This window comes from Hemicordylus capensis, chromosome 6 (assembly GCF_027244095.1).
Source record: "Hemicordylus capensis ecotype Gifberg chromosome 6, rHemCap1.1.pri, whole genome shotgun sequence".
NCBI classification, from domain to species: Eukaryota; Metazoa; Chordata; class Lepidosauria; order Squamata; family Cordylidae; genus Hemicordylus; species Hemicordylus capensis.
The window spans coordinates 144,317,044-144,341,514 of record NC_069662.1 but is presented as its reverse complement, the minus strand read 5'-3'; the positions used below and the strand labels follow the sequence as shown (position 1 = coordinate 144,341,514).

The following is a 24,471-nucleotide window of genomic DNA, read 5'->3' as shown; positions in this document are numbered from 1 at the left end:
GTTTGGATAATATACTGGCTTGTCAGAAGTCAGCCAGTGCTGTTCCATTTCATGTTGCTTAGCACAATATCATAATTTGTGCATTCACTATTATGCAAGGAGAATTTGTAAAGTTACTTAAACAACAACGAGAGTCACTTATACCTATTGGAACACAATGGCAGAATGAAGTAGCCATTTACCCTTACAGCAACAGAAACTTAGGACAGAAGGAAATGATTTGGACAGTTTTAGCAATAAAAACTAAACCAGAGAGGAGTGCAAGTTTGTGTGCATTTACTTGGATGAATACTTGAGTTCACATTATGCAAAACACACCAAATACTAAAGGGCGGGGGAGCCAATGCATTTTATAGCAAGTCAGTGCTTCATACACAAAACCACAAATAGGTTTCAGACAAAATATTTATATATATATATTTATATATTTATATTTATATTTTAAAAAAATCTTTACATCAGAACTTGCATACAGTTTAATAGTATAACTCAATTTTCATCTCTCTACAGCTCAGACAACTGTGGTAACAGTGTGTATAACTTCTCATTTTTGCTTCCATAATTTTAAAGCAAACAATACATTTGAGTGTATTTACTCTGTGCAAATTAGATAACTTTTGGAATCCTTCAGAAGACATATCCAAGGTTTGCTCAGCAGAGGTCCTTTGTTTCTTTAAAAATGATTAATGTGTGTAGGCTGTTCCCCATATAAAGTGCTCCTGTCCAGCAGAACCCAAAGGCCTTTGAAAAAGTTTTCCTAGTAATTTTAAGATCAAAGTTTAAAAATAGATATATATAAAAAAAATAAACCAAAAGGAAGAGTTCAGACAAATTCCAGCTTTCCATGCCCGCCATACATTCCCCAGTGGACTAGTGAAAGTATTTTGTCATTGCTGAGATCTGGCTGTCTCATTTTGTCACAGGTCATGCAGCAGTTCTCATGGCCCGAGACGGGCACCATGCATTCCAAGTCTAACTTGGCCACCTGTCCTTTCTTGGAATGGTGCCCATGAAAGCTGTAGTGCAACCGGGAGAGCATTTGCTGCCGCTGGTCTTGCAAGCGTTTGTTTTCACTCCTGAGCATTCTCAGGGCTAGCATGATGAGGAGCACCAAGATCAGCCCACCAGCAATAGGGACAGCAATTACGGCTGCCCTGAACCAGAGTTCTTTAGAGGAAGTCAGCTCCTGAACCTTGGTGATGAGGTTTCTGCTGTTATCATGTTGATATCTGCTTCCTTGTCCTGCAAAAAAAAAAAAAAAAATAGGAAGGAGTAAGACCACAATAAAATAAGGCTCCTTATTTCAATCTAGGTGTCCAACCTAGAAGCCAGGGCTTGAATCACAAGAGGCCCACTCCTCAACATTTTGTACAGTTCCCAAAGCTATTCTCATGCACCACTGAAGTTGTAACTGTTATGGGAAATAGGTGGACAAATGCCCAAAGACCACCAAATAGAAGACCAGTGTGATACAGTAGATAAAGTGTAGGGTTAGACCAGTGGTGCCCAACTTCAACCATGCAGCCATTATTGGACTACAACTCCCACAATCATTTATTATTGGCCACTGTAGCTGGGGATGATGGGGGTTGCAGTCCAACAACAGCTGGAGGGCTGAAGTTGGGCACTCCTGGTTTGGACACTGGAAACCCAGATTCAGATTCCAACTCGGGGCTACTTCACACACTGCATTTTAGCTATACCTCTAAGACAGAGGTTCTCAAACTTGGGTTCCTGAACTACTACTCGGAAGCCATTCTGGCTGGGGGATGATGGTAGTTGTATCCAACAACATATGGGGCCCCAAGTTAATAGGTATGTCATACAGGTACATTTGTCAGGTAGGTATGCCTAGCTGAGGTTCCTCACTGACTGCACGCCGGGCTGCTCAACTTTTGCTCCCCCAGATGTGTTTGGACTACAACTCCCATCATCCCCAGCCACCGAGGCTAATAGCCAGGGATTATGGGAGTTGTAGGCCAACATCTGCATGAGGGCAGAAACTGAACAGTCCTGCTGTACACAGAGGTAAACCCAGCTTTGCCCCAAAGTCTAATGGGTGAAATGGTCCTCAGTCAGCTATGTCGTTCATGTGATGAGCCTTGGGAAAGTTTCCCAACATTCCTCAAAGAATTGCAAGGATAAAATAAGAATCATGAAGTGCTTTGTAAGTCAAGATAATTTTAAAAGAACTATAGCAGGCCATAATTGAAACAAAAAATGGCATTTTGCCACTGTATTTGTATTTACCCTTTGGCAAAGCAGTTGTTGCTAATCATGTAAGTAGGGGTATGGGGGGAGCCAGAGACCACCAGCATTATTTGGCTTGCTGTAAAGCTTTACAACCACCTCTTGAAAATATACGTTCTAATAAAATACATACATACATATACATATATATATATACATATATATATATATATATATATATATATATATATATATATATATACACACATACATATATACATATATACATACACACACACACACTTTTCCATCTTTCAAAACAAAAGGCAACGTTGGATTTTCCTGATAAAATTGTGTTTTCTTAATGATCTAGACATACTTTAGGACTTTTAAAATTTCTTCCTTACTAAAATTACTTTTTCCATATACACAACGAGTATGACAAATATTCATATACCACTTTTCAACAAAAGTTCCCAAAGCAGTTTACATAGATATAAATAAATAAAAGGGTTCCCAAAGGGCTCACAATCTAAAAGAGAAGCCTAGGATAAGACACCAGCAACAGCCACTGGAGGGATGCTGTGTTGGGGGGTGGAGAATCGCCACTTTAAAAAGGTGTCCCTTTGCTCAGTTAGCAGGGGATTTTATTAATGTCTCATGACTTATTAGGTGTTCCAAGTTGTGATTACAAAGGTTACACCTGCACACTAGCTCAAGATTGATGGAAAACTGTAGTGGGCATAATATTAAGGCTGCAATCCAATGCACACTTACCTGGGAGTAAGAAAGCCCCCTAGAATACAGTGGGGTTTACTTCCAAGTACATATGCACAGGACAGGTATGCATGCATAAGAAAAGGGAGGAGAGCTGGTCTTGTGGTAGTAAGCATGATTTGTTCCCTTTGCCAAGCAAGATCTGCCCTGGCCAGATCTACCCTGCTCACTACGTGTGAGCACTGTCTACTAAAAGATATTCCCCTTAGGGGAACGGGCTGTAGCTCAGTGGTAGAAAACCTGTGTTGCATGCAGGAGGTCCCAGGTTCACTCCCTGGTATCTCCAGGTAGGACTGGAAAAGAATCCTGCCTGAAACATTGGAGAGCCACTGCCAGCCAGTGGAAACAATACTGAGCTAAGAGAACCAACGGCCTGACTCAGTATAAGGCAGGTTCCTACACTGAACCTGCCTCAAGAAAACAGAACAAGTCAAAAGCCAAGCAACATAAAGTGATGGTAATTCAGAGCAGTGAAAGAGTTTTACTATCTTTCAAGAAATCAGAAGCATCCTGCCAAGTTGTAGAGGATTAACGCAGATCCATCCTGTAGCACAACAAAGCATCAGCTTTGATCTTCTGGAAAGTTCAAGCCCAGCAATTCAATTAAATGGGCACTCCCAGTGATGGAGATTCACTGATGCTTTGCAAACAGGAACTGCAGACAGGAAATGTAACTGCCCGACATTGAAGTCCATACTTTTAGATATCTGGGTTATGGGGAGATATCTTTGGGGGCTATCCTCTCTTTGATTTAGCAATTACACCTTGGTGACTGGAAACACAGCAGAGTTTTAAGTTGTGTTTTCTTTCATTACTGCTTAACAAGCTTCAATAAAATGTCATTTGCACATTCTCATAATTTTTTTTTCCCCAGTCCAAGCTGGGTGACATAGAATTTTAACCAGCGGCCCTCCCTAGACTAGCTTTCCTTGGCAAGCTGCCAGACCTGCTAGAAACGTGGGGAGTGGGTAGGTAGGGAAAGGAAGCTTAGTGTTTCACGTCAATGCAGACAAGCATGCCATTTGACAGAGATATGCCCAGCTATAGGCTTCCTCCCCTTATGTGCTCAGTTACATTCAAGCCCAGGATCATTAGCAGGCACACAAAGAGGCTGTTCTCATGAGCAGCCACGCCTGGGCTTGGCTGCCCAATTCTCACGGTGTTGTGGCACCAAACCCAGTGCCGAAGCCCGGCTCTTAGCCAATGTTAAGGGTACAAACGCACTTAACCCCAGCTCTGGGACTGTGTTTTGCAGCTCGCACTGGCAGACACGGGTGCCTGAAGCACCTGTCCACTTGGGGATTTCCCCAGTTCACTGTGCCCGGCATGAGGTGCACTGCGGGATTCACGGAGGCCAGGACAGTGAGTCTTGGCCTGTTTACCAGTGCAGCCGGGAGCAGCGTGGAGAATCATCTGTGCTGCTCTAGGCAGCACTGAACATGTGGGCACGCGGCTTGCACACTATCTGGGCTGCAAAGGGTCGTCTGGGGGAAGGTAGGTTGAACCCTGCCTTCTCTCCCCCACCCGCCTGGTCGTGTGAACAGCCCCAGAGTCTTGCTTCTTGCAAGTAAGCTTGTCTGCATATCAGCCAAAAGCATGACTTACCCAAAGCCTCCCCTCTGGAAGGAGAGAGAACATCATACAGCCCTCTGTAATTGCACATGTCTTCATGGCAACACTCCAACGTGGGGATGGTAGTGCCAGAGTGGTTTTGTGCCTGTTTAGCTTGACAGATCTCTGATGTACTTGCAAGAGAGTCCAAGCAGCCGTGGGCAAGAGGAGAATGTGTATTCTGCGGGTCAAGCAGTCTAGAGAAGCATGCGCTGAGCTCAGATTTGCACATATAGCCTGTTGCGACACAGTGTGCAGCATCACAGTAGCATCTAATTTCACCTGCAACAAAAGAAAGGGTCAGTATATCCACAGACACTAGCTTCTAAGCGAGTCAACACTGAGGATTCAGCTACTGATCTTACCGAGCATCCTCTATACAAGACCACTATTGATTGTCATTAAGTCAAGGTGAGTGTATGACAAACATACATTTTTGACCGTCCAGCTGTTGTTGGACTACAACTCCCATCATCCCCAGCAAGTGGCCAATAGTCACTCCCTATGATGGGAGTTTATTTTTACATTTCTATCCTGCTTTTCCTCCAAGGAGCCCAGAGCAGTATATGTGGTCATGCTTATCCTCACAACCACCCTGTGAGGGAGATTAGGCTGAGAGAGAAGTTATTGGCTCAGAATCTCCCAGTGAGTTTCATGGCTGAATGGGGATTTGAATGTGGGTCTCCTCAGTCCTAGTCCAACACTCTAACCCCTACGGACACACCACACTGGCTCTGTTGTGCAGCTCTGCTGTAGATGGTGTAAGGAGAGAGGGGGAGTGTAGTGTGTACACATACACAAACACCACCACATTAACATGCTTGGGTCTGACAAAACTGTTTCCCCACCATGGATGTTGTAGTCTAACAACAACTGGCTCTTTTATAGTAATCTAATCAAATCTTTATTATTACAGTCTATGTCCAGGAACTTCCTTCGTGGTAAAGTGGCAATTAGCCACGGCCAGGTCACAAGACATGCTGAAAAATGCTTCCATGTGGCAGATTCACGGGCTACCACCAAGAAGGTGTGCTCAGCGTGGGAAAAGATGAAGTACAAATGTAAGGAGAGACTGCACCGCACAGCAGATCCACATGGAAGAGCTACTGCTGCATAGATGCTGTTTGCAATGATGAGCACATGCAGTATGGTATTAACTAATGGTATTAAGCCATAACTTAACCAAGGAATCAAGGTGGGGAGAGAGGCAGGGCCTCCTTATATCGGGGTAGGCAACCTTGACTGACTCTGTTGTTGGAATATAATGCCCATCACACTCAGCCACAATTTACTGTGGCTAGTGATGATGGGAGTTGTAGTTCAACAGCAGCGAGAGAGCCAAGGTTGCCTACCCCAGCCAAGACATCTCAGCAGCTCTGTACTCCTTGCAAGGGCACAGGGTTGCACGCCTGTTCTCCAGTTACTGCAGCACAGCCAAACCATTTTGCCCCACGTGCAGAATGCCACAATAGTGGCACAAGCCACCACTGAAGCAACAACACGGGGAGTTCGTTGCATTATTCAAACATTCTTGGCAGCGGGAGAAACCATAAAGACACTTTGTAAGCTGACCACTTACTCTGGTTTTAGGACTACAGTGACTCCATTAACCATTTTGTACAAGTCTACTGTATAACAGAAGCCACCTAATAGCGCAGCGAGGAAATGACTTGACTAGCAAGCCAGAGGTTGCCGGTTTGAATTCCCACTGGTATGTTTCCCAGACTATGGGGAACACCTACATCGGGCTGCAGGGATATGGGAAGATGCTGAAAGGTACCATCTCATACTGCAAGGGAGATGGCAATGGTAAACCCCTCCTGTATTCTACCAAAGACAAACACAGGGCTCTGTGGTCGGCACCGACTCGATGGCACACTTTACCTTTACTGTTTAGCAGAGCAAACGCCTATGGTATATTACTTCCGTAAAATACTAATTTCTCCTAAAGTAAGTCTGCTATACGGTTTCAGCTGTACATCGGCATACAGAGAAGGAGAGAGACATATTTTAATTCTGTCATGCCTGAATATTTAATCAGAGCTGCTGAATTGCTTACTACTTTTGGGACGGGTGCCAGTATTGAAGAGCTTTAGCCAACACCTTATGAAATGATGAACTAAAGTCTTGCTCATAAAAGATGTTGACCCTCTAGACACAAGGATTGCCTAGCTGGATCCATCTAAGCTCTAGCCTTCCGTCTCCAATAGTAGCTCTGGGCAAATGCTCATGGGAAGCTTATAACCGCGGCACAATGGTCACAGCCATCCAATCTATTTGCCCCAAGCACCTGGTCTGATTTATTGTTAAAATTTCTATCCCACCACTCAATGTAAAGCATTTCCAGGGCAGCTTACAACCATCAACTCTTTTTTTAAAAAAACCCACTATATTTAAAAAGGTTTCCACTGCATCTTCTTTCTAAAAAGGAGTTTCTCATGCAAAAGGTCTTTTTGGCCTTTATTCTAAAACAAACTCTATAGTTTACAACTGGGGGGGGGGGTCGTCTGCCTGCCAAAATAAACATCTTTGAACCTGAATGGAAGGAGTGCAGTGGCAAGACTAGCCTCCTTCCACTCACCCTGCTTCCATTCTACCCAATCCATCATGTGATCAAACAGGCTAAACATTTAGACTGAAAATCCTCTACTGTTTGTATGAAACAAAAAAAGCAGGAAACCTCAAAAATTTCAAAAGGAAGTGCTTTTTTAAAAAAGTCCCTTAATAAAAAACCTCTTCGTTTTACAATCTTTAAAAATGGATTCATCTTACTATACAAGGAAACTTTACACTTTTTCTAGGCAGGTTAGCTTAAGTCTGCCTCATCAGTTAATAACATGAAAGAAAGGAAGTTGGGAGGAAACTAGATTCTTCTTAACTTCCAGAAACTACTGTCGCTCTAGGAAGTGTGCTACAAAACACAGAGATGGGTTTAAAAAGTGAGCTAGAAAGAAAGAAAGAAACAATGAATGAATTTCAGCCATAAGAGATCTTATACTTGCTCCAGGAGAGCTGGTCTTGCTGTTAAGTAAGCATGAATTGTCCCCTTTGCAAAGCAGCCCCCACCCCGCTTGGTTTGCATTTAGATAGGTAAAACACTGTAAGATATTCCCCTTAGGGGATTGGGCTGTAGCTCAATGAAAAATCAGAAGATCCCAGGTTCAGTCCCTGGTGGCATCTCCAGGTAGGGCTGGGAGAGACTCCTACTTATAACCTTGGATCGCCGCTGCCAGTCAGTGTAGACAATACTGAGCTAGACTGGCCAATGGTATAATAAGGCAACTTCCTGTGTTAAAAGCAGGCTCTCAGAACGACACACTCCCTTGAAGTAATTGAAGCACAGGTATAATAGTCAGGTTGCTGGAAATGTTTTTCTAGCACAGCAACATCTAGGCCATCATCAACATGGGGGATGTTTCAACCTGTGCTTAAGTTGTGCACTGCAAGCACATATACATACCACAAACACTAAGGGGTGGCACAAGGTATTACAGTGCCTGAGGCAAGGCACCAAATGCTGCCTTGCCCCGTGACCCTGCTGGGGGCAGCCCCCTTTCAGAACTGAACTTGCAAGCTTTGAATGTGATGCAGGGTGTGGTTGGGGGAAGGAGGAGGGAAGGTTGCCAGAAGCCTCCCCTTTTCTCCTTGTGCGTCTTGCAACCTTTGCATGGAGTATGAAGAGAGGTGCTCCATGCAAAGTTTGCAAAAATCCAGTTAGTCACAAAGAGTTGCTCCAATAGCAGCAGTGTGTGTGTGTGGGGGGGTGTCTTGCCACTCTGCTGGCACCCCAATAATTTGCCACCAGAAGCAACCACCTCAGCTTGTTGCTGAGGGCCATCCCTGCAACTAGTGGCAAAGAGACACTTCAGCAGGACTACGTTTCCAAGACAATTCTTAGTTTACCTTTCACTGTAATGTAATTGCAGTTTCTGGATAATGAAGCTCCTGTGTCTCTGCTGCATCATCAAAGCCAAATGACACAATGCCCACAGGTATGCTTGCCTATCTCTCTCTAGTGTGTACAAAGCCAGATCTGAAGCTCTTGCCTGTGAAAAATTCATTAAGTTCAAAAGCTTACTAAGCATTTAAAGAACTAGTAAGTTTGTTTGACTAAAAGCACTTCAATTACTCTGTGTCTAAATAGACGAAACAGTGCCACCTTTTAAAAATCATCATCATCGGATCATTGTTTAGAAAATTTTGAATCCCATGAAATTTTCTACCACAGTGGATATCCAAAGTAAAAATTAACATAGGAAGTTGCCTTCTACCAAGTCAGACCATTGAGCCAGAACCTGAGGGATATACTCGTGTGAAATAGGGGCCGTAACCCAGAATTTGGCTTTTAAAAAGCCAAATCTGGCAACCTTCCATGATGCTGGTGTGTAATTCCATTCCAATGCTGGTGTGTAAGAGGGCAGTAATGCTCCTACTAACCACTGAGCAATCACAGGTGCACAAGGCGCATTGGGAATAATGGCATTATTAGGAACATAGGAAGCCACCAATCTCTCAAACTTAGACCACTGGTCCGTCTAGCTCAGGATTGTCTTCACAGAACGGCAGCGGCTTCTCCAAGGTTGCAGGCAGGAGGCTCTCCAAGCCCTATCTGGGAGATAGACATCGGGTTTGAGCAATAGAACCTCTTTTCGAGGTCCCAGAAAGAAACCTTCAAGGAAACGGGACGGAACGGGTGCCCCCATACTAGGGAATTGGAACGTTTCCCTTCTCGTAATCAGGTTAGTAAACCTGTATGTCATTTATGCAATGCTCCTGCATAGGAATAGGGAGGGAAGACGCGACCAAGAGGTTCACGCAGATGAGACAGTAAATCTCTTCTGGAAAAGTTTGTATGGTTATGTGCAAAAAGACAAGAGTATCTCTTCTAAACAGCAATGGGACAAATTGTGGAAATGGACGTCGAATGTAACACACACACCCCATTACTTGATGTGCCTTGAAATCCCCCACCCCCGAGTTACAGTACTACCTGCATATACTGCATAACCTTGTGGGTTTCCAAATCATTGTGTGTAAATCTTTGTAGATATATCATGTACAAACAACCACTTTGTATATAATTGTGCTTTGGCAACATACTGTATGCTTTGGTAGTTTGTTGGTTCAATTAAAAAAAATCTTGTCCTATAAAAAAAATAAATCTTGTCCTATCTGGGAGATGCCAGGGAGGGAACTTGGAAGCTTCAGCATGCAGGTGATCTTTCCAGAGTGGCCCCATCCACTAAGGGGGATATCTTTACAGCGCTCACATATGTAGTCTCGCATTCAGATGTAAACCAGGATGGACACTCTATAGCTAAGGGGACAATTCGTGCTTGCTACCACAAGACCAAGCCATCTAATGGCGCAGTGGGGAAATGACTTGATTAGCAAGCCAGACTGGTTGCAGGGTTCGTATCCCCGCTGGTATGTTTTTCCCAGACTATGGGGAAACACCGACAGCATGCTTTACCTTTACCACAAGATCAGCTCTCCTCCCAGAATTTGGCTAGACTGGTTAATTTCACCTCTTCCATGTCTCACTCTGGGCACCCCAAGCTTCTCCCTCAGGACTTTGGGTCCAGAAATCCAAATTTTGTTGGATTCAAAGAATTATCTCTTCCTCCCACAAACGCTTCTTCCCTGCCCTAATCATGCAACTTCCCTACTTCTTTTTCAAAAGAGGTAATTTAAGCAAATGTTGTTCCAGCCAGTTGACTCTGACATTTAAGCACCTTAATACAATATGAAAGAGATAAATACAAAAAGTCTCTGGATGGGCGGGGGGGACGGACCTACAAACTAGTCTCCGCTTTCTTCCCTGTGTCTTCGGGTGTAAGAAGCAGAGGAAAAACCATAAAACTATGTTTCTGTTTTAATGGTTTATACGACCCTATTTAAAATTCTATCTTTTCCTGACCCAAGACAGGCTTATAAACAAAACATGACGGACTAGTCATCAGGTTATTACAACTCCACTTTAATTAGAGCCACATTTTTCCTCTGGAACAGAATGGAGTTTTTGTATTATTGTATTTTTTAAAAAAGAAACAAAAAAAAAAAACCAAAAATCTTTATTTCTGTCAATTCATAAAGTTTCTTCCTGAGCTATGCAAAAGGCCAGAGAGGGTATTTGGTATTTTCAAACAGTGAACAATGCTCTTTCTGTTCTCCTCCTCTTTCTTGTTACTGTATGTAGCTATTAAAGAAAAATGTCTGCTTTTAGTCAAGGTGGCTACAGGAGAGAGTGCAGGCTTCTCTTAAAGCTTTTGAAGTCGACAGCAGCCAGAAGTCTGTGATCCCTTAATTATATCATTATCAGGCACATAGTTTCAGTATCGCCAACTGCACATTACTCTCAGTCACTCCCTTTTCTGCCCTTCTTTGATGGGGCCAGAAGACTTCCCCTCTGCTTGCTTCAAGGGCTGTTATTTGGGGTTAATTACACCCTACTTTCCAAAATAAATAAATATATACTGCAGCACATCAGCACTGTGCTAACTTATCCTTTAACTTCCTCTCCACGGCAATTATGGGGAGACGTTCACTCTCCCAGTCCCTTTTCTTAATTTTTTTTTTTTAAGTTTACCTTTTATTCTTCAGGGGGGAAATTAATCCACACAGGACTATGACCACAACTAATCCACACAAAGTTTAAGCTTTGCAACAGAGTTCACGCTCAAGACTAGCTTAGGAAGGCAAAAAGTGACCCACCTCACAAGGTGGTTGTGAGGCATGCAATCCAGTCCAGCACATGGGTGCCCACGGGGAATTTTCGGGGGGGGGAGGGGAATGGGCAAAGTACATTACACACACACACACACACACACACACACACACAAAGATGAGAGAAAGAGAGAGATCTGTATGTAGAAACAGAAATCTAAATGCATAAAAGGCCATGAATGGGGGTGGGGGGTGGAACAGCCCTCCTGGGCACCCATGATGCTGTGCATGTTTCCTCAGAAGCAGCAGACGTTCAAACCCAGCGGGCACAGGATTGCAGCCTGAATGAGAGCTACTGCCAAGTTAAAAGGGAGGAGGAGGAGGTGTATGAAGGTCTAGCCAAGCCTCCCTCCCGCCCTGTCTTCTTCGTAGCAAGAGTCCTACCTTGCTAGGGCCGCTTTCTGGGCACGGCGGCGCATGGGGCGGGAGGGGGAGGAAAACTGGGGGGGTGCGCGCGTCCCTCTAAGAGGGCCACGGCTGGAAACGTTCAGGGGTTTCTGGAAGGCAGCCTAACAAAAACATTTGGGCAAGCGCCGGCCCCCGAGGTCCGACGTCCATCAAGGCTGCTGCAGGGGGCGGGGAGAGCGCGAGGGGAAGGAAACCCCAGCAGCGCCACTTCCAAGAACAGGCGAGCTTGTTCTGGCCTGCGCGGCTCAGCCCAGGAGGAAACATGACACGCTCACAAAGCCTTGGCAGGGCGCTTCAAAGGCGGCAGCGCTGGGCCCGGCGCACCGAGCTCGCCAGCCGCGGGAGGGAGAGGGAGGAGGAGGAGAAGGAGGAAAATCCCAGCCCGGGCAACAGGGAGGGGAGAGGAAGGAAGGAGGGAAGGAGCAGGAGAGCTGCTGCCCCGCCGGGGAACCTGCGGCTACTGGGCTTGCCTCGCTGCTTGCGTGGGAGCTCAGGCGGTGCTCTGCCCTCCTCCCTGCGGCGGCCTCAGGCCAAAGCGAGGGAGGGGGGGGGGCAAAAGCCAGGGCCGCTCAGGCCTCTGTCTGAGGAAGAGAGGCTGCAAAAATGAAAAAAAGGAAGGTCGTCGCCGTTGTGAGTCGCTTTCGTGAATCTCCACCCTGTCAACCCAGCTGGAGTTCTCCGGCCTCGGCTGCAAGAAGTTTTGACCCCATGCGGCGCCGTTTCCCTCAGCGAGTCCGCCTTTAATTCCGATTCCCACCGCCCAGCTAGTATTTTCTCTCTCACAGACACACACACTCGGGGGCTGAATCGACTCCACCCCCCGCGCCCCTGCACGCTGCCCTGCCGCTCACCCCAGCATGACCTCGGCAATGCCTGCTTCACTCTGTAGCGCCACGCGAAGTGTAGTTTACTCGGAAGCAAGCCCCGCCGAACTCAGTAGGATTTACTCCCGAGGAAACGGGTACTGGGCGGCTACCTAAACCTGGCAATGAAGCGCCACGGAGAACTGCGACCCTATGCCCGCTTACTAGGGAGGCAAATCCCACTGCCCTCGGCTGCAGGGCTCCCGAGTAAACCCGATCAAGATCAGAGGGCGCTGCTGCTGCTGTTGGCCAATCTCCCCGACAGCACTGCCACATCGTAACACCCAGCCCTAAGCGGGTCTACTCCGCAGGAAATCTCGCTAGATACCGCCCATCCCCTTGCCGCGGGTCTGGTTACATAGTCGTCGGGATGGCCCAATCCTAGGTTTACTGACCCTCCGTAACGGCCAAGGCATGCCCCCTTCTGCATCTCGCCCATGCCTACGTCCTAGACATATACTCTGCTTAAAAGCAAACAGGTGCTCAGATACCCTGAAATTCACCTTTCAGGGATTCATCCTCACCAACCTTTCCCCGAGCCTACAAAAGTCTGACAGCAGCTCTTAAACGTCTCCCTACGTCTGCAATCCTCCTCTTAAGCTTTGCATAGTTACACACACACACACCAGACCAGGCCACCACAATGCCCATTCTCTTTCCTTCCCCTCCCCAAGAGATTCCCTGCCTGATTCCATGAGCTTTAGAAAAGCTCTCAAAAGGAAACCAGGGCAACAAGCACGCCTACTGCAACCTTTTACAAGTCGGGTGCAGTTTGGGAGGTGGGGGTTAGCTGCTCCAACGCCGCATGAAAAATCAATGACACCGATCCTAGGCAGGCTTGCTTGGAAGTGTCATAGGATTGCGATCTTAACTCAACAGCTAAGAATCACTTAGGACTGCCGTTTTCTGCATGCTACCTAGAGGTGGCACTACTGATCAACGTGTATAGGAAGGGGCTGTGGGTCCCACTGGAAAGGCAACGGGACCGGATCGCACCTATTTCCTAGCAAGAGCAGCTGTCCAAAGCTAGCACGCTCTCATGGCTCTCTAGCACCACTCCACGGCCCCGTCTCCTCTCCCTACCGCGTCCGCCTCGACCATCATGCACGTTTCCTTCCCTTCCACTCCAGCTCCCCTCTCCCTCCCTGCTAATAGAATGTCTCGCTGTTCCTTGCACGGGAGCGCCACGAAGTCTTCCTATTTTGACAAGAGACGAAGACCAGAGGAGCCCGAGCGGGGACGGGCACCCTCTTTGCGCCTAGCTGCAGAGCCCCCAAGGCGGCAGCACTCACCTTTAGTCAGCAAGATGGCCATGGCGCACAGCTCCAGTTGCAGCCAGACGAAGATGAAGCTGGAGTGGCGATCCATTTAACCCTCCCGCCTCGTCTCTCCGTCGCCGTCGCCGCCCGCTCTCTCCAGGGCTCGCTTCACCTTGCCGCGCTACGAAGAAATGCCCCGGCCGGGCAGCGCATTGACCCCTTCAAAACCCGTCGGCTGTTGGTATTGCTGCTGCTGCTGCTGCTACAGACAGGCGGATGGCTGCTGCCCCCTTTCCTAGAGCCCAGCCTCGGCTAATGGGTTCTTGCAGAAGCCGCTCACACTGGAAGAGCGCCCTGCTCCAGCAGCCGCCACATCTGGGCGCTCCGCGCGCCTTGCAACCGGATCGCAGCAGCGCTACACCCGGGGCTCGCTCTAAGCAGGTCTGAAACCAGCACACCAGGCAAGCCCTGGACCGACTCCTCTCTCTCGTCGCCCACTAGCTCTCTTGCTCTGTAAATAACACCACCAGAGCCTGACCACCTCGGCCCGCCCCTCGCTCCTCCCCTCTCCCCCCAGGCATGTTTTCATAGGCGGCGCCGACGTGTCACTCAAAGCAGTGCGGGTTGGCAACAAACGGGCGTAGAGGATGTGTCACGGCGGTGTATTCCCTGACTTTCTCCCCGGCTTAAGCGCTGTAATTAGTAGTGCAAACAGAAGAAATGCAATTAAGGTAAATGAACTTGGGACCGAGGAAGGGCTCACTCCGGTTCTTAAAGAAACCTATCTTGCAGTTTTTGGTTGAAAGCATAAAAATCCCACCACCAACCCCACTAAGCCGAAATATGATTAGAGCAAGCCGGGCAAGAGCGCTTGCTGGTGGGACAGGAAGGGGACTCTTCCCAAATCGAACAGCTCAGAGGCCTGAGATTTATGCAGATGGCAGGAAGGGAGTATAAGAGCGAGTGAGGCAGCTCATTCCAGCGAGCGATATGGACTTGGGAGCCGCTGGCGTGATAAGAAGGGAGTCTGCAAAAAAGAAAAAGAAAAAAGCAATCGGGGAGACAGTTCGAGAACCGCAGCAAATTCCTTTCCCGGAGGTGAGACAGAAGCATTTTCCTCCTCTGTGTATCTCTCCCCCCCCCCGATCAATAAAGCCTAGTCAGACGGACGGGTTGACCAGCAGGAGCCTGGCTGCTCTTTGGGATATAAATGTACTGGGAGGGAGTAGCCAGCAAGAGACATTTAGTGAAAATTAGCAAATGCAAAAGCACCAGGCGCCAGCGAGACGACACAGACAGAGACTGACACTCAATTATCCCCCAAACAATCCCAGGCAAACACACAGGCTCAGCCTGATCAATATCAGCCCCCAAGCGATCTGCTTACTGAGATGTTAATTCATTTATTAGGGCACTCTCTCCCCAAGCAAGCAGGCAGGATTACTCTTTTCTTTTTCTTTCTTTTCTTTTTCTCTTTCTTTCTTGTTTCTTACATTATCTGTCGTAACTCTGGGTTTACTGGGAAATTATTTATCTGAAAATGCAGTTCTGCGGTGCCTGCTGAGTTAGTGCAGGAAGTAAACTTTATATTTCAGGGCTGTGGTGCCAGTTCCAAATCATATGATGGATTCTGGGTGTGTTATACACTTTGTGATTTTTTAAACTAGGTTCTGCTAGGTCCAGAATCATGCTTGATACTATGTATGTTTACTCCAAAGTAACTCTCAGCGTCCGGGCTTGGAGATCCTCTGGCAATGCCCTGCCTGATAGTGCACTGCACTGCCCCTCTGATGGCGTATGCACACACAAAATCCTCCTAGTGGTGCCCACCTGAGAGTTGAGTCGCAGATGGACAGTCTTCCGTTCCTACCATGCTGCTGCCCACATCTACAATGCTGAAGGAGAACTCTCCTCCACCCGCTGCCCTGGTTGTTTTCCCATGAATGATGCCTGGCTAGTGGGTGGATGTGTCCGCCTTCAGCACTGCCCAAGACGTCTGGGAATTGTGAAGTGGCGCCCAGGGGAGGACGACAATGGTCCACGGTGGCTTCCACTGCTCCCCATCACCACCCGGGAAGGAGTGGTGATGATGAAGATCTTTGTTTCTTTGAGTTGTTCCTCTCTTATATATTTCAGAGTTGTTTTGCAGGTGACTTTTTATAGGAAGCACTGATGCTAACTGGAAGTTTTTGGATCAGAAGAAAAGAGATATTCATCAAAGAAACTAAGTGTACGAGCATTTCTGTGAGGATAAGTTGAAATGTTGATGTTATATTATTTTAAACCTTATGGTTTTTAAAAAAACAAAAGATTTCATCAAGCAAATGAAGTGTCTGTGGGCTTTCTGACTTTTTATATCGTTAACCACTTGAAAAAGACTTTACATTTTGAAATTATTATACCGTCACGGGCCCATATGAGTTGTATGGATGGTTATCATCTATAATATAAAACTACTTTGGCCCCAATCATTCACTCACTCACTCACTGACATGGAACTCCCAGATCAAACCACAAAAGATAGAAACATGCTGTTTTCGCAGGTATGTTCCAGACTACCAAAACAAAACCACAGAAAAATCCATTATTTCCCCAGAAAATGTGGAAAACCTCTCTCACTGGACAGCATAGGGATTGAAACCATGCGTGGAGCCAGCCGAATGGTGGCCTGTGTCTGGCCCTGCCTGGCAGCCCCTCTAGTGATGCCCTGTGCATGTGACACTCTGGCTCCAGCGAGCCCAAGCGAGCTCTCCCCCGTCCAATTCAGGCAGCTTTTGTTGCCTGACTGCCTTTATTTCCCTTTCTCTCCCTGCGGTGAGGGAGAGAAAGTGGAAATAAATGCTGTCAGTCAGAAAGCGCTGCCCGAAATGGATGGGGGAGGGCTCACTCGGGCTGTCCCAATCCCGGGCCACACAGCCCTGCGCATGATGTCATGTGCACAGGGGCTTTTGACTGCCTTTTACATTGGCAACCCGGGTTCTTTGAACCCATTCGTACAATGGTGGCTCCGCCCCGATAGACTTCATAGAGCTAGAAAACACACTGACTAGAGTGACAGCAACATAAATGAAACTCCCAGACCAAACCACAGACGATAGAACCATTCCATTTTCGCAGATCGGTTCCAGACCTTGCCCAGACTACGATAACAGGGTTTCTACTACCAGGTAATTTTGCACAGAACTGCAATCCTAAGTGTACTTACCAATCCGAAGTTTTATTCAGTTAAGAGGAACTTGCTTCTGAATAAACGTGGGTGCACATTCATGTTGTTAGAATGGTTGTTCTAATGTTCATGTTGTTTGAACGGTAGAGGGGACAGAGACACTCCATTCCATCTAGTCTATATCCCCAGTTCTGAAAAGAGATCTTTCATACCCAAGGTATCCTTAATTGAAAGGTTTAAGTGCTTCTCTTCAAACTCATCAAGGGAGGAGATTTCCCAGCCTCTCTGAATTGCTGCCTTGGCAATGGGTGGACTATATGGTACCGAATAGGCCCTTGAATGGCTCAGCTATAACAGGAACAGGACTGGTGCTAGCAGAGCAGTGCCAATAGCTGTATCAGTGCACTGATGAACTGCCAGGTTTCTGCAACCCCATGAGTAGTTTTGCCACACTCTGCAACAGTATGAACAGTGTGCCTTGTCCTGCTTAGATGACCCTCCTGGCTTGCCGCAAGAGTGAGACAAGTGTCTCCAGTGTTTCCTCCCAGCTGTTTCAGCTCATGTACTTGCCATATGCTACCATCAGGTTTCCCACTCCACTGCAATAAAAAACAAACTTCAGACTAAGCCAACTTAACTGAGGGGGAAGTCACCATACCTGAAGCAACTGGGGGTCAACCTGACCCAGTCGTTTTCAAGGGTTAAGCATTCAGATTGTCATGTACATAGGTTCCTGTGCTCCTCCAGGACTATTGTTCAAAGGTTAATGTGCAAGACTGTAAAGACATTGGCCAGGATCCCCAAAGAATGGTGATGCTAAACTCTGTGGGCCAAAATGGGCTTTAGATTTATTTTATAGAACAGCAGGTCTCCGTGCAAACTGCTTTTGAAAGGCTTGTAAGGAGTTTGTAATACGGCCAGGGGTCAGCAGGTGCCTCGCCCAATCCTGAGTTGATGCCCAGATGCCGCCACGCCCTCCATGCCAACAGCAGATTAAACAGATACTTTATTACAGCCCTTGACCAATAACTAGCAAAATCAGGGGCAGGGCAGGTCTGCCTCCTTCCTGCACACTTCTTCAACCTCCCCCTGGCTGGCAGGCTGAGAGGTTTGCTTTTTCTCTCACAAAAGAGCAAGAGAGAAAGTTAGCCTCCCACAGGAACATCCACCTATGTGCTGGAGGCTTTCCAGACAGGAGGTTTTACCACGGGTTTACCGCGAGGCTTTACTGTGAGTGCGAGGCATAATGGATACTCTGACACAAAGAGAAATGTCTTCAGACAGTATTAGTTAGCCGTGCTCTTCTTACTTGCACACTTCTGCAGCAGGTGGTGTGTAGGTAAGCAATCGAACTCCTCCAAACGAACTCTGACACAATGGAGGATTCTCCTTCTGGAAGTAGCACGGTAAAGGATTTGCTCTTGTGAGCGTTTTTCTCCTTCCTTCAAGCACGTGTGGCCTTGAGGTTCTAGTTCTCTCTTGTTCTCTTTACACATTATTCTTTCTATTGACCTCATCATGAAGGTCACGGTTTCTGTGATCTGGGTTGCTCAGACACAATTCATCACATACCTGCAATGCGACGCTATGACCAGCCTCCCTTCAAAAGCGTTCCACCTTCATGGTAAATGTTTGGTGTGCTGGGTGTGGAGATTATGTGCTATGATCTAAGGCCAGCTCTCACAATTCTCATGTGCATGTCTGCTTGCATATTTTGTTTCTGGACCAAAGTGGACTATGTTTTGCCAGCAGGGCAACTGCAATTCACATCATGCCACTGCACACAGCCTTAAAATGGCACAAGGTATTCTGGTTTTACCATGGTGGTTCAAACAGCTGCTTTGCCACAGGCACACCAGTCAGCCTAGACACAAAATAAATGGACCGCCTTGTGCTGATGCTGCCACATCTGAAAATGTAATAAATATACTGTGTAGGCTCTTAAGAAATGAGGAGCCAATAATTCTGCTGTCAAGACACAAATCAGCTTCTGTTTGAGTAGGGAAAAAAAACATGGGCAGAAATGCTTGCAGAAAGAAAGAAAGAGGGAGGGAGAGGGAGGGAGGGAGGAAGGGCAGAAGGTAAGGTCTGCACAAAGCAACACTAATGACATGTTCTGAGGCCCAAAGGAATGCAAGATAATAACTGCATGGAAGCAGCAAGGAAAGGCCTGGAGGCGCTGTGATGTGTCTGTTTGTTACAACTGTTAAGAGAGCAGCCTGGAGACTTAACTTGTAATGATTGTGTGGCCAAACGCATCCAAAGGCTTGTCACTCTCTCTTCCACCAAGCAACCCAAATTCAAAGCAGCAGCCTGGAGTCTTTCAAAAGGAGCTTTCTGCACACCTCCAGGTCAAACAGAGCAGGTATCCGACCCTCCAAATCTCTCCTTAACTTAAGAATGTAGTCTAAGGGAATCCATTCCAGATTCTAGGTGCAAAGATTCACCCAACAATTAGAGGGGAGTATCTGTTAAAAGGAATAGGCTTCTCCAAAAGAAGATGCAAGCTATAATAAAGCCAGTGAATAATTTGCATAGCTTTCTTCATGGACAATTCTAACTTCATATCTGTGGGCCGCCTTTGGACGTAACGCGAAACTGGAGGCAACTGTGGCAGAGGTTCAAGTTTGGTTTTAGCCCCCTGTCAAGGTCCCTCCCTGCTGCTCCCCTCAATTCCAGAGAGGTGATTTTGTTGTTGTTATATTGTTCTATGACAATTTAGTCCTCTGGGAATTTATTCAGTTTTTCTACATTTCTTCGCTGCCACCATATAAATTCTCGTTTCCCTGCTCTTGGTACTCAACTTCTTTTGGCTACGTAGCTTCGCGAGTGCAGGATAGGCGTATATGTTTGGGATATAAATGAAACAAAACATGAGGTATACAATGAAAACAAGAATAAGCTTATTATTTACTGATTAAAATAAAGGTCTCTGCAAAGCAGGGCACACAAGCTTCTCTGTGAACCTACTAGGTACATCCGCTGTTCAACTTTCTGAGTGTTTCTTTTCCTTTGGATAAAATGTAACATATGGGGGCGTGGGGTAACTGGGACACTGAAGTAATTAAAACTGTTTTTGTAAACTTAGTGAATTCTTCCAGACCATCTTGTCTGTTACTAGCAGCTGCCCAGTACACTGCTGGTTCTCCAGTCTCCACACATTCACTCTTCAAGTTCCACACAACCACTCTGAACAATCCCTCCTTTTCAGAACACACCAACCAATCTCTCAGCCCTCAGCCCAAAAACACCTCCTACTCCCACGCAACCAACTCCAACTATCCTCTTCCTCCCTCTGTCTCAACCACTTTTATTGTAAATCCCGCCCCCTCTGAACCATCCATGCCAGGTTACTAGGGCAACCCCCCACCACACACTCATTCACCAGCTCCTGTATACATCCCATCATGCACCCCAAACCTGAATTGGAACCCTCGGTTACCTTTAAATTTCACTGCTGAAATCTCAGGTCAAAAAGCAGCATTGTGTTGTCCAAATTCAGGCACAGTGTCCAACTGGAGCTGAGGGTAGGAAGTTCCACCCTCCCTCCTATTTGATTGGCTGCCGCAGCTGTTCTTCATGCATCAAAGGAAGCCCGCACAGCCAGTGCCTCCCATTTTGCAATCTCCCAGACTGCAGATGGGGATCGTCTAGGAGAGTGCAGTGGGAATGGAGGCCTGAAAATAAACCCCCTAGCTGGAAAGTAGTCTAACAATAACACAATATATTTAACAGGTATTTAATTAAATGTCTTCTAGTTTTCTTACTACATTGATCAATTGCTGTTGGTGCACCAAATGTATACCTAATAATGAAACACAGTTATTACTAGAAGCAGGGGTAAGCAGCGACGTGGCCAAATTTGCAGATGATACCAAACTCTTCCGGGTAGTGAAATCTCAAACGGATTGTGAGCAGCTCCAAAAGGATCTCTCCAACCTGGGGGAGTGGGCGACAAAATGGCAAATGCAGTTCAATGTTAGCAAGTGTAAAGTGATGCACATTGGGACGAAAAACCCCAACTTCAAGTACATGCTGATGGGATCTGAGCTGTCGGTGACGGACCAGGAGAGGGATCTTGGGGTTGTGGTTGACAGTATCGACTCAATGTGCGGCAGCTGTGAAAAAGGCAAATTCCATGCTAGGGATCATTAGGAAGGGGATTGAAAATAAAACGGCTAACATTATAATGCCCTTATACAAAACTATGGTGCGACCACACTTGGAGTACTGCGAACAATTCTGGTCACCACATCTTTAAAAGGACATTGTTGAACTGGAGAAGGTACAGAAAAGGGCAACCAAGATGATCAGGGGACTAGAGCACCTTTCCTTTGAGGCAATACTACAACACCTGGGGCTTTTTAGTTTAGAAAAAAGACGACTGCGGGGAGACATGATAGAGGTCTATAAAATCATGCATGGTGTGGAAAAAGTGGAGAGAGAGAGAGATTCTTTTCCCTCTCACACAACACTAGAACCAGGGGTCACTCCATGAAATTGATTGCCAGAAGGTCTAGGACCAACAAACGGAAGTACTTTTTCACACAACACGTGATCCACTTGTGGAACTCTCTGCCACAGGATGTGGTGACAGCCAACAACCTGGATGGCTTTAAGAGGGGTTTGGATGACTTCATGGAGCAGAGATCTATCAATGGCTACTAGTCGGAGGGCTGTAGGCCACCTCCTGCCTCAAGGGCAGGGTGCCTCTGAGTACCAGTTGCAGGGGAGTAATGGCAGGTGAGAGGGCATGCCCTCAACTCCTGACTGTAGGCTCCCAATGGCATCTGGTGGGCCACTGTGCGAAACAGGATGCTGGACTAGATGGGCCTTGGGCCTGATCCAGCAGGGCTGTTCTTATGTTCTTATGTTCTTATGTACCCAGAGATACTTTAGATTGTCAGGTAATATAACCTGGGCATATAGTTTTACCTAATACAGATAATTCTTGATTGCCAAAATACTAGTTTTCTGGTTCTGGTTCTGTGTAAAACAGTTTAGCTGGAATATACCAAATTCTAATATCCAGGGCATTACAGTATCTAGTGCTAGATCCCTATAACATAGCCCACTGAGAAATATACACCATCCTGATATGTTTAAAAACTCATGGTTGTATAGATGGCAGTGATCATACATTTCAGATTTAAGGTTTAAAACAAGTATCGCTGGTGTATATTGGCCACAGACGTTTGCTTAGCCAGGGGTTTTCAAACTTGGGTCCTCAATATTGTTGGACCACAACTCCCAACATCTCCAGCCACAGTGATATTTTGTGCACCACTCAGGACCTACCCTTTCACTTGTTGCAGTCAAGTATACAGAAAGTGAGAGATCCTGCACTCCTCTAATACTATGAATATTTATATACCACTTTTCAACAAAGTTCTCAATTGGTTTACATAGAAAAATCAACAATAAGCCAGTACCCTGCCAAAGGAGCATAGGGAACTGCCTTCTACAGAGTCAGACCATTGGTCCATCTAGCTCAGTATTGTCTTCACAGACTGGCAGCAGCTTCTCCAAGGTTGCAGGCAAGAGAATCTCTCTCAGCCCTATCTTGGAGATGCCAGGGAGGGAACTTGGAACCTTCTGCTCTTCCCAGAGCGGCTCCATCCCCTAAAGGGAATCTCTTATAGTGCTCACACATGTCTTCCATTCAAATGCAAACCAGGGTGGACCCTGCTTAGCAAAGGGGCAATTCATGCTTGCTACCACAAGACCAGTTCTCCTCCCCAAGGAGCTCACAATCTAAAAAGCAACATATGGTAGAAACCAGCAACATTCACTGAAGGGATGTTGGAGAGGGCGAGTTGTCCTCCCCGTGCTAAATAGAAGAGAACTGTCACTTGAAAGGTGCCCCTTTGCTCACTTAGCTGAAGTAGCTGGCTCAGGGGAGACCCTTTACAAGCCGCAGTTTCTCAGTACTAGCAATAAATAAAGCAATAAATGGCCACACCATTTTTAATCTTTCTTTGAGCAGGGTTTCTCTCACAGTAATTTCTCTCCCATTCCTTCCCCTGCAAAGCAGTCTCTCTTGCTTCCCTTCTATCCTGCAGCAAAATTCTCCTGGACTTCAGAGGTTTTGACGTGAACAGTCCTTATTCTGTTGATGTAACCTTTTTTACAAGCAGCCGGTTTGTGACCGGCTCCGCCTCCCCAAGCCACCATTTTGTGACTGGCTCCTCCTCCACATGCCTCTCTTTTGTGCTGGGTGCTCCCTAGGCGCTTGTGGGCGGGAGCTCCTGAAAGCATTGTCTGCCCACCCCTGACTACATGATTTGTCCAATGATAACATCTATACCAGGGGTGGAGCCACCATTGAGAGGACGTGTTCAAAGAACCTGGGCCACCGCCCCTCAGGGGCCATGCCTCATGCCCCAGACATGCCCCCACATCTGACGTCAGATGCAGGGGCATGGTTTAGCTCCCAAATGGGGCCATTCAGCCCTGTTCGGGAGTTCGATCAACCGGTGCTGCGTTCTCAGCGCAGCCAGAGTGGCTTTCCCTGCCTTTAAAAGGCAGCCGTGGGGGTGGGCATGGCTAGACACTCCCTGAGTCTGACATCAGATGCAGGGGGTGGGGCTGGCCTCTCTCCGCTCCTGATATATACTCCTGGTCAGCAACTTATTTTGTGTCAGGGAGCACTCTCAGGAGGGGTGGAAGATGGTGGGCCAGATACCACCTCATTTACCCAAATTGAAGATGACCCCGAATTTAAGACTACCCAGTTTAAACATTACATGTTAAATGCAGGTTATAGGAAAGCAGTGGTGCACCTAGACAATCTGGGCGCCCGGACTGCCCTGCCACACACCCCTTTGCTGCCTCTGCTGTGAGGCTCCCCACTGCCACTGCAAGTTCTTTTCCCCACCGCCATGAAGCCGAACTGCGGATATTTGAGCCGCCATGTGTGTGGCCAGGGGGTGAGGTGAGCAGGCCTCCCCCTCACCATGGCAGAGGCAGGTGGAGCGGGAGCAGCCGCCGAGCCCGATTGTCCAGCTAAGCAGCCTCTGAGAACTGCACCTCTGTAGGAAAGGAAAGATTGTCCCGGCGTCGAGTCGGTGTCGACTCCTGGCGACCCCCGAGCCATGTGGTCTTCTTGGTAGAATACAGGAGTGGTTTGCCATTGCCTTCCACCCACGCAGTATGAGATGATGCCTTTGCCGTTGTCACCGAAGTGAGCATCCGCCTCCAGCACCTTCCTATATCACTGCTGCCCAATATAGGTGACTACAAAGCACACCGGCAGGAATTCGAACCCACAGCCTCTTGCTCCCTAGGCAAGCTGCTTCCCCGCTGCACCACTGCAGTGGATAAATACAGGTTATTCCTGTACTTAAATACAGATTATACCTGCATTTACCCCAAAGCAAGAGAACTCTGCATTTAAGATGACCCCTAATTTCTAACATCACAGAACCTGGAAAAACACTAGGCTAATGGTAACTTTCCTCAAAACAGTCTG

The 24,471-nt window shown here is 47.0% G+C and overlaps 1 protein-coding gene and 1 long non-coding RNA gene across 2 annotated transcripts; one reads left to right on the top strand and one right to left on the bottom strand.

Annotated features, from left to right (window-relative positions):
* Positions 1 to 259: 259 nt before the first annotated feature.
* BAMBI (BMP and activin membrane bound inhibitor) lies at positions 260 to 14,348 on the bottom strand. The gene is made up of 3 exons (XM_053265927.1): positions 13,868 to 14,348; positions 4,573 to 4,860; positions 260 to 1,242 (listed from the first exon to the last, which is right to left on the bottom strand). Exons 1-3 carry the CDS (start codon positions 13,941 to 13,943, stop codon positions 824 to 826), a joined length of 783 nt encoding a protein of 260 aa, XP_053121902.1. The 5' UTR covers positions 13,944 to 14,348; the 3' UTR covers positions 260 to 823.
* Positions 14,349 to 14,469: 121 nt separating this feature from the next.
* Positions 14,470 to 16,159, top strand: LOC128331650 (uncharacterized). Its single transcript, XR_008310384.1, has 2 exons — positions 14,470 to 14,932; positions 15,971 to 16,159. It is a non-coding gene; the product is annotated as an uncharacterized LOC128331650 (long non-coding RNA).
* Positions 16,160 to 24,471: the final 8,312 nt, after the last annotated feature.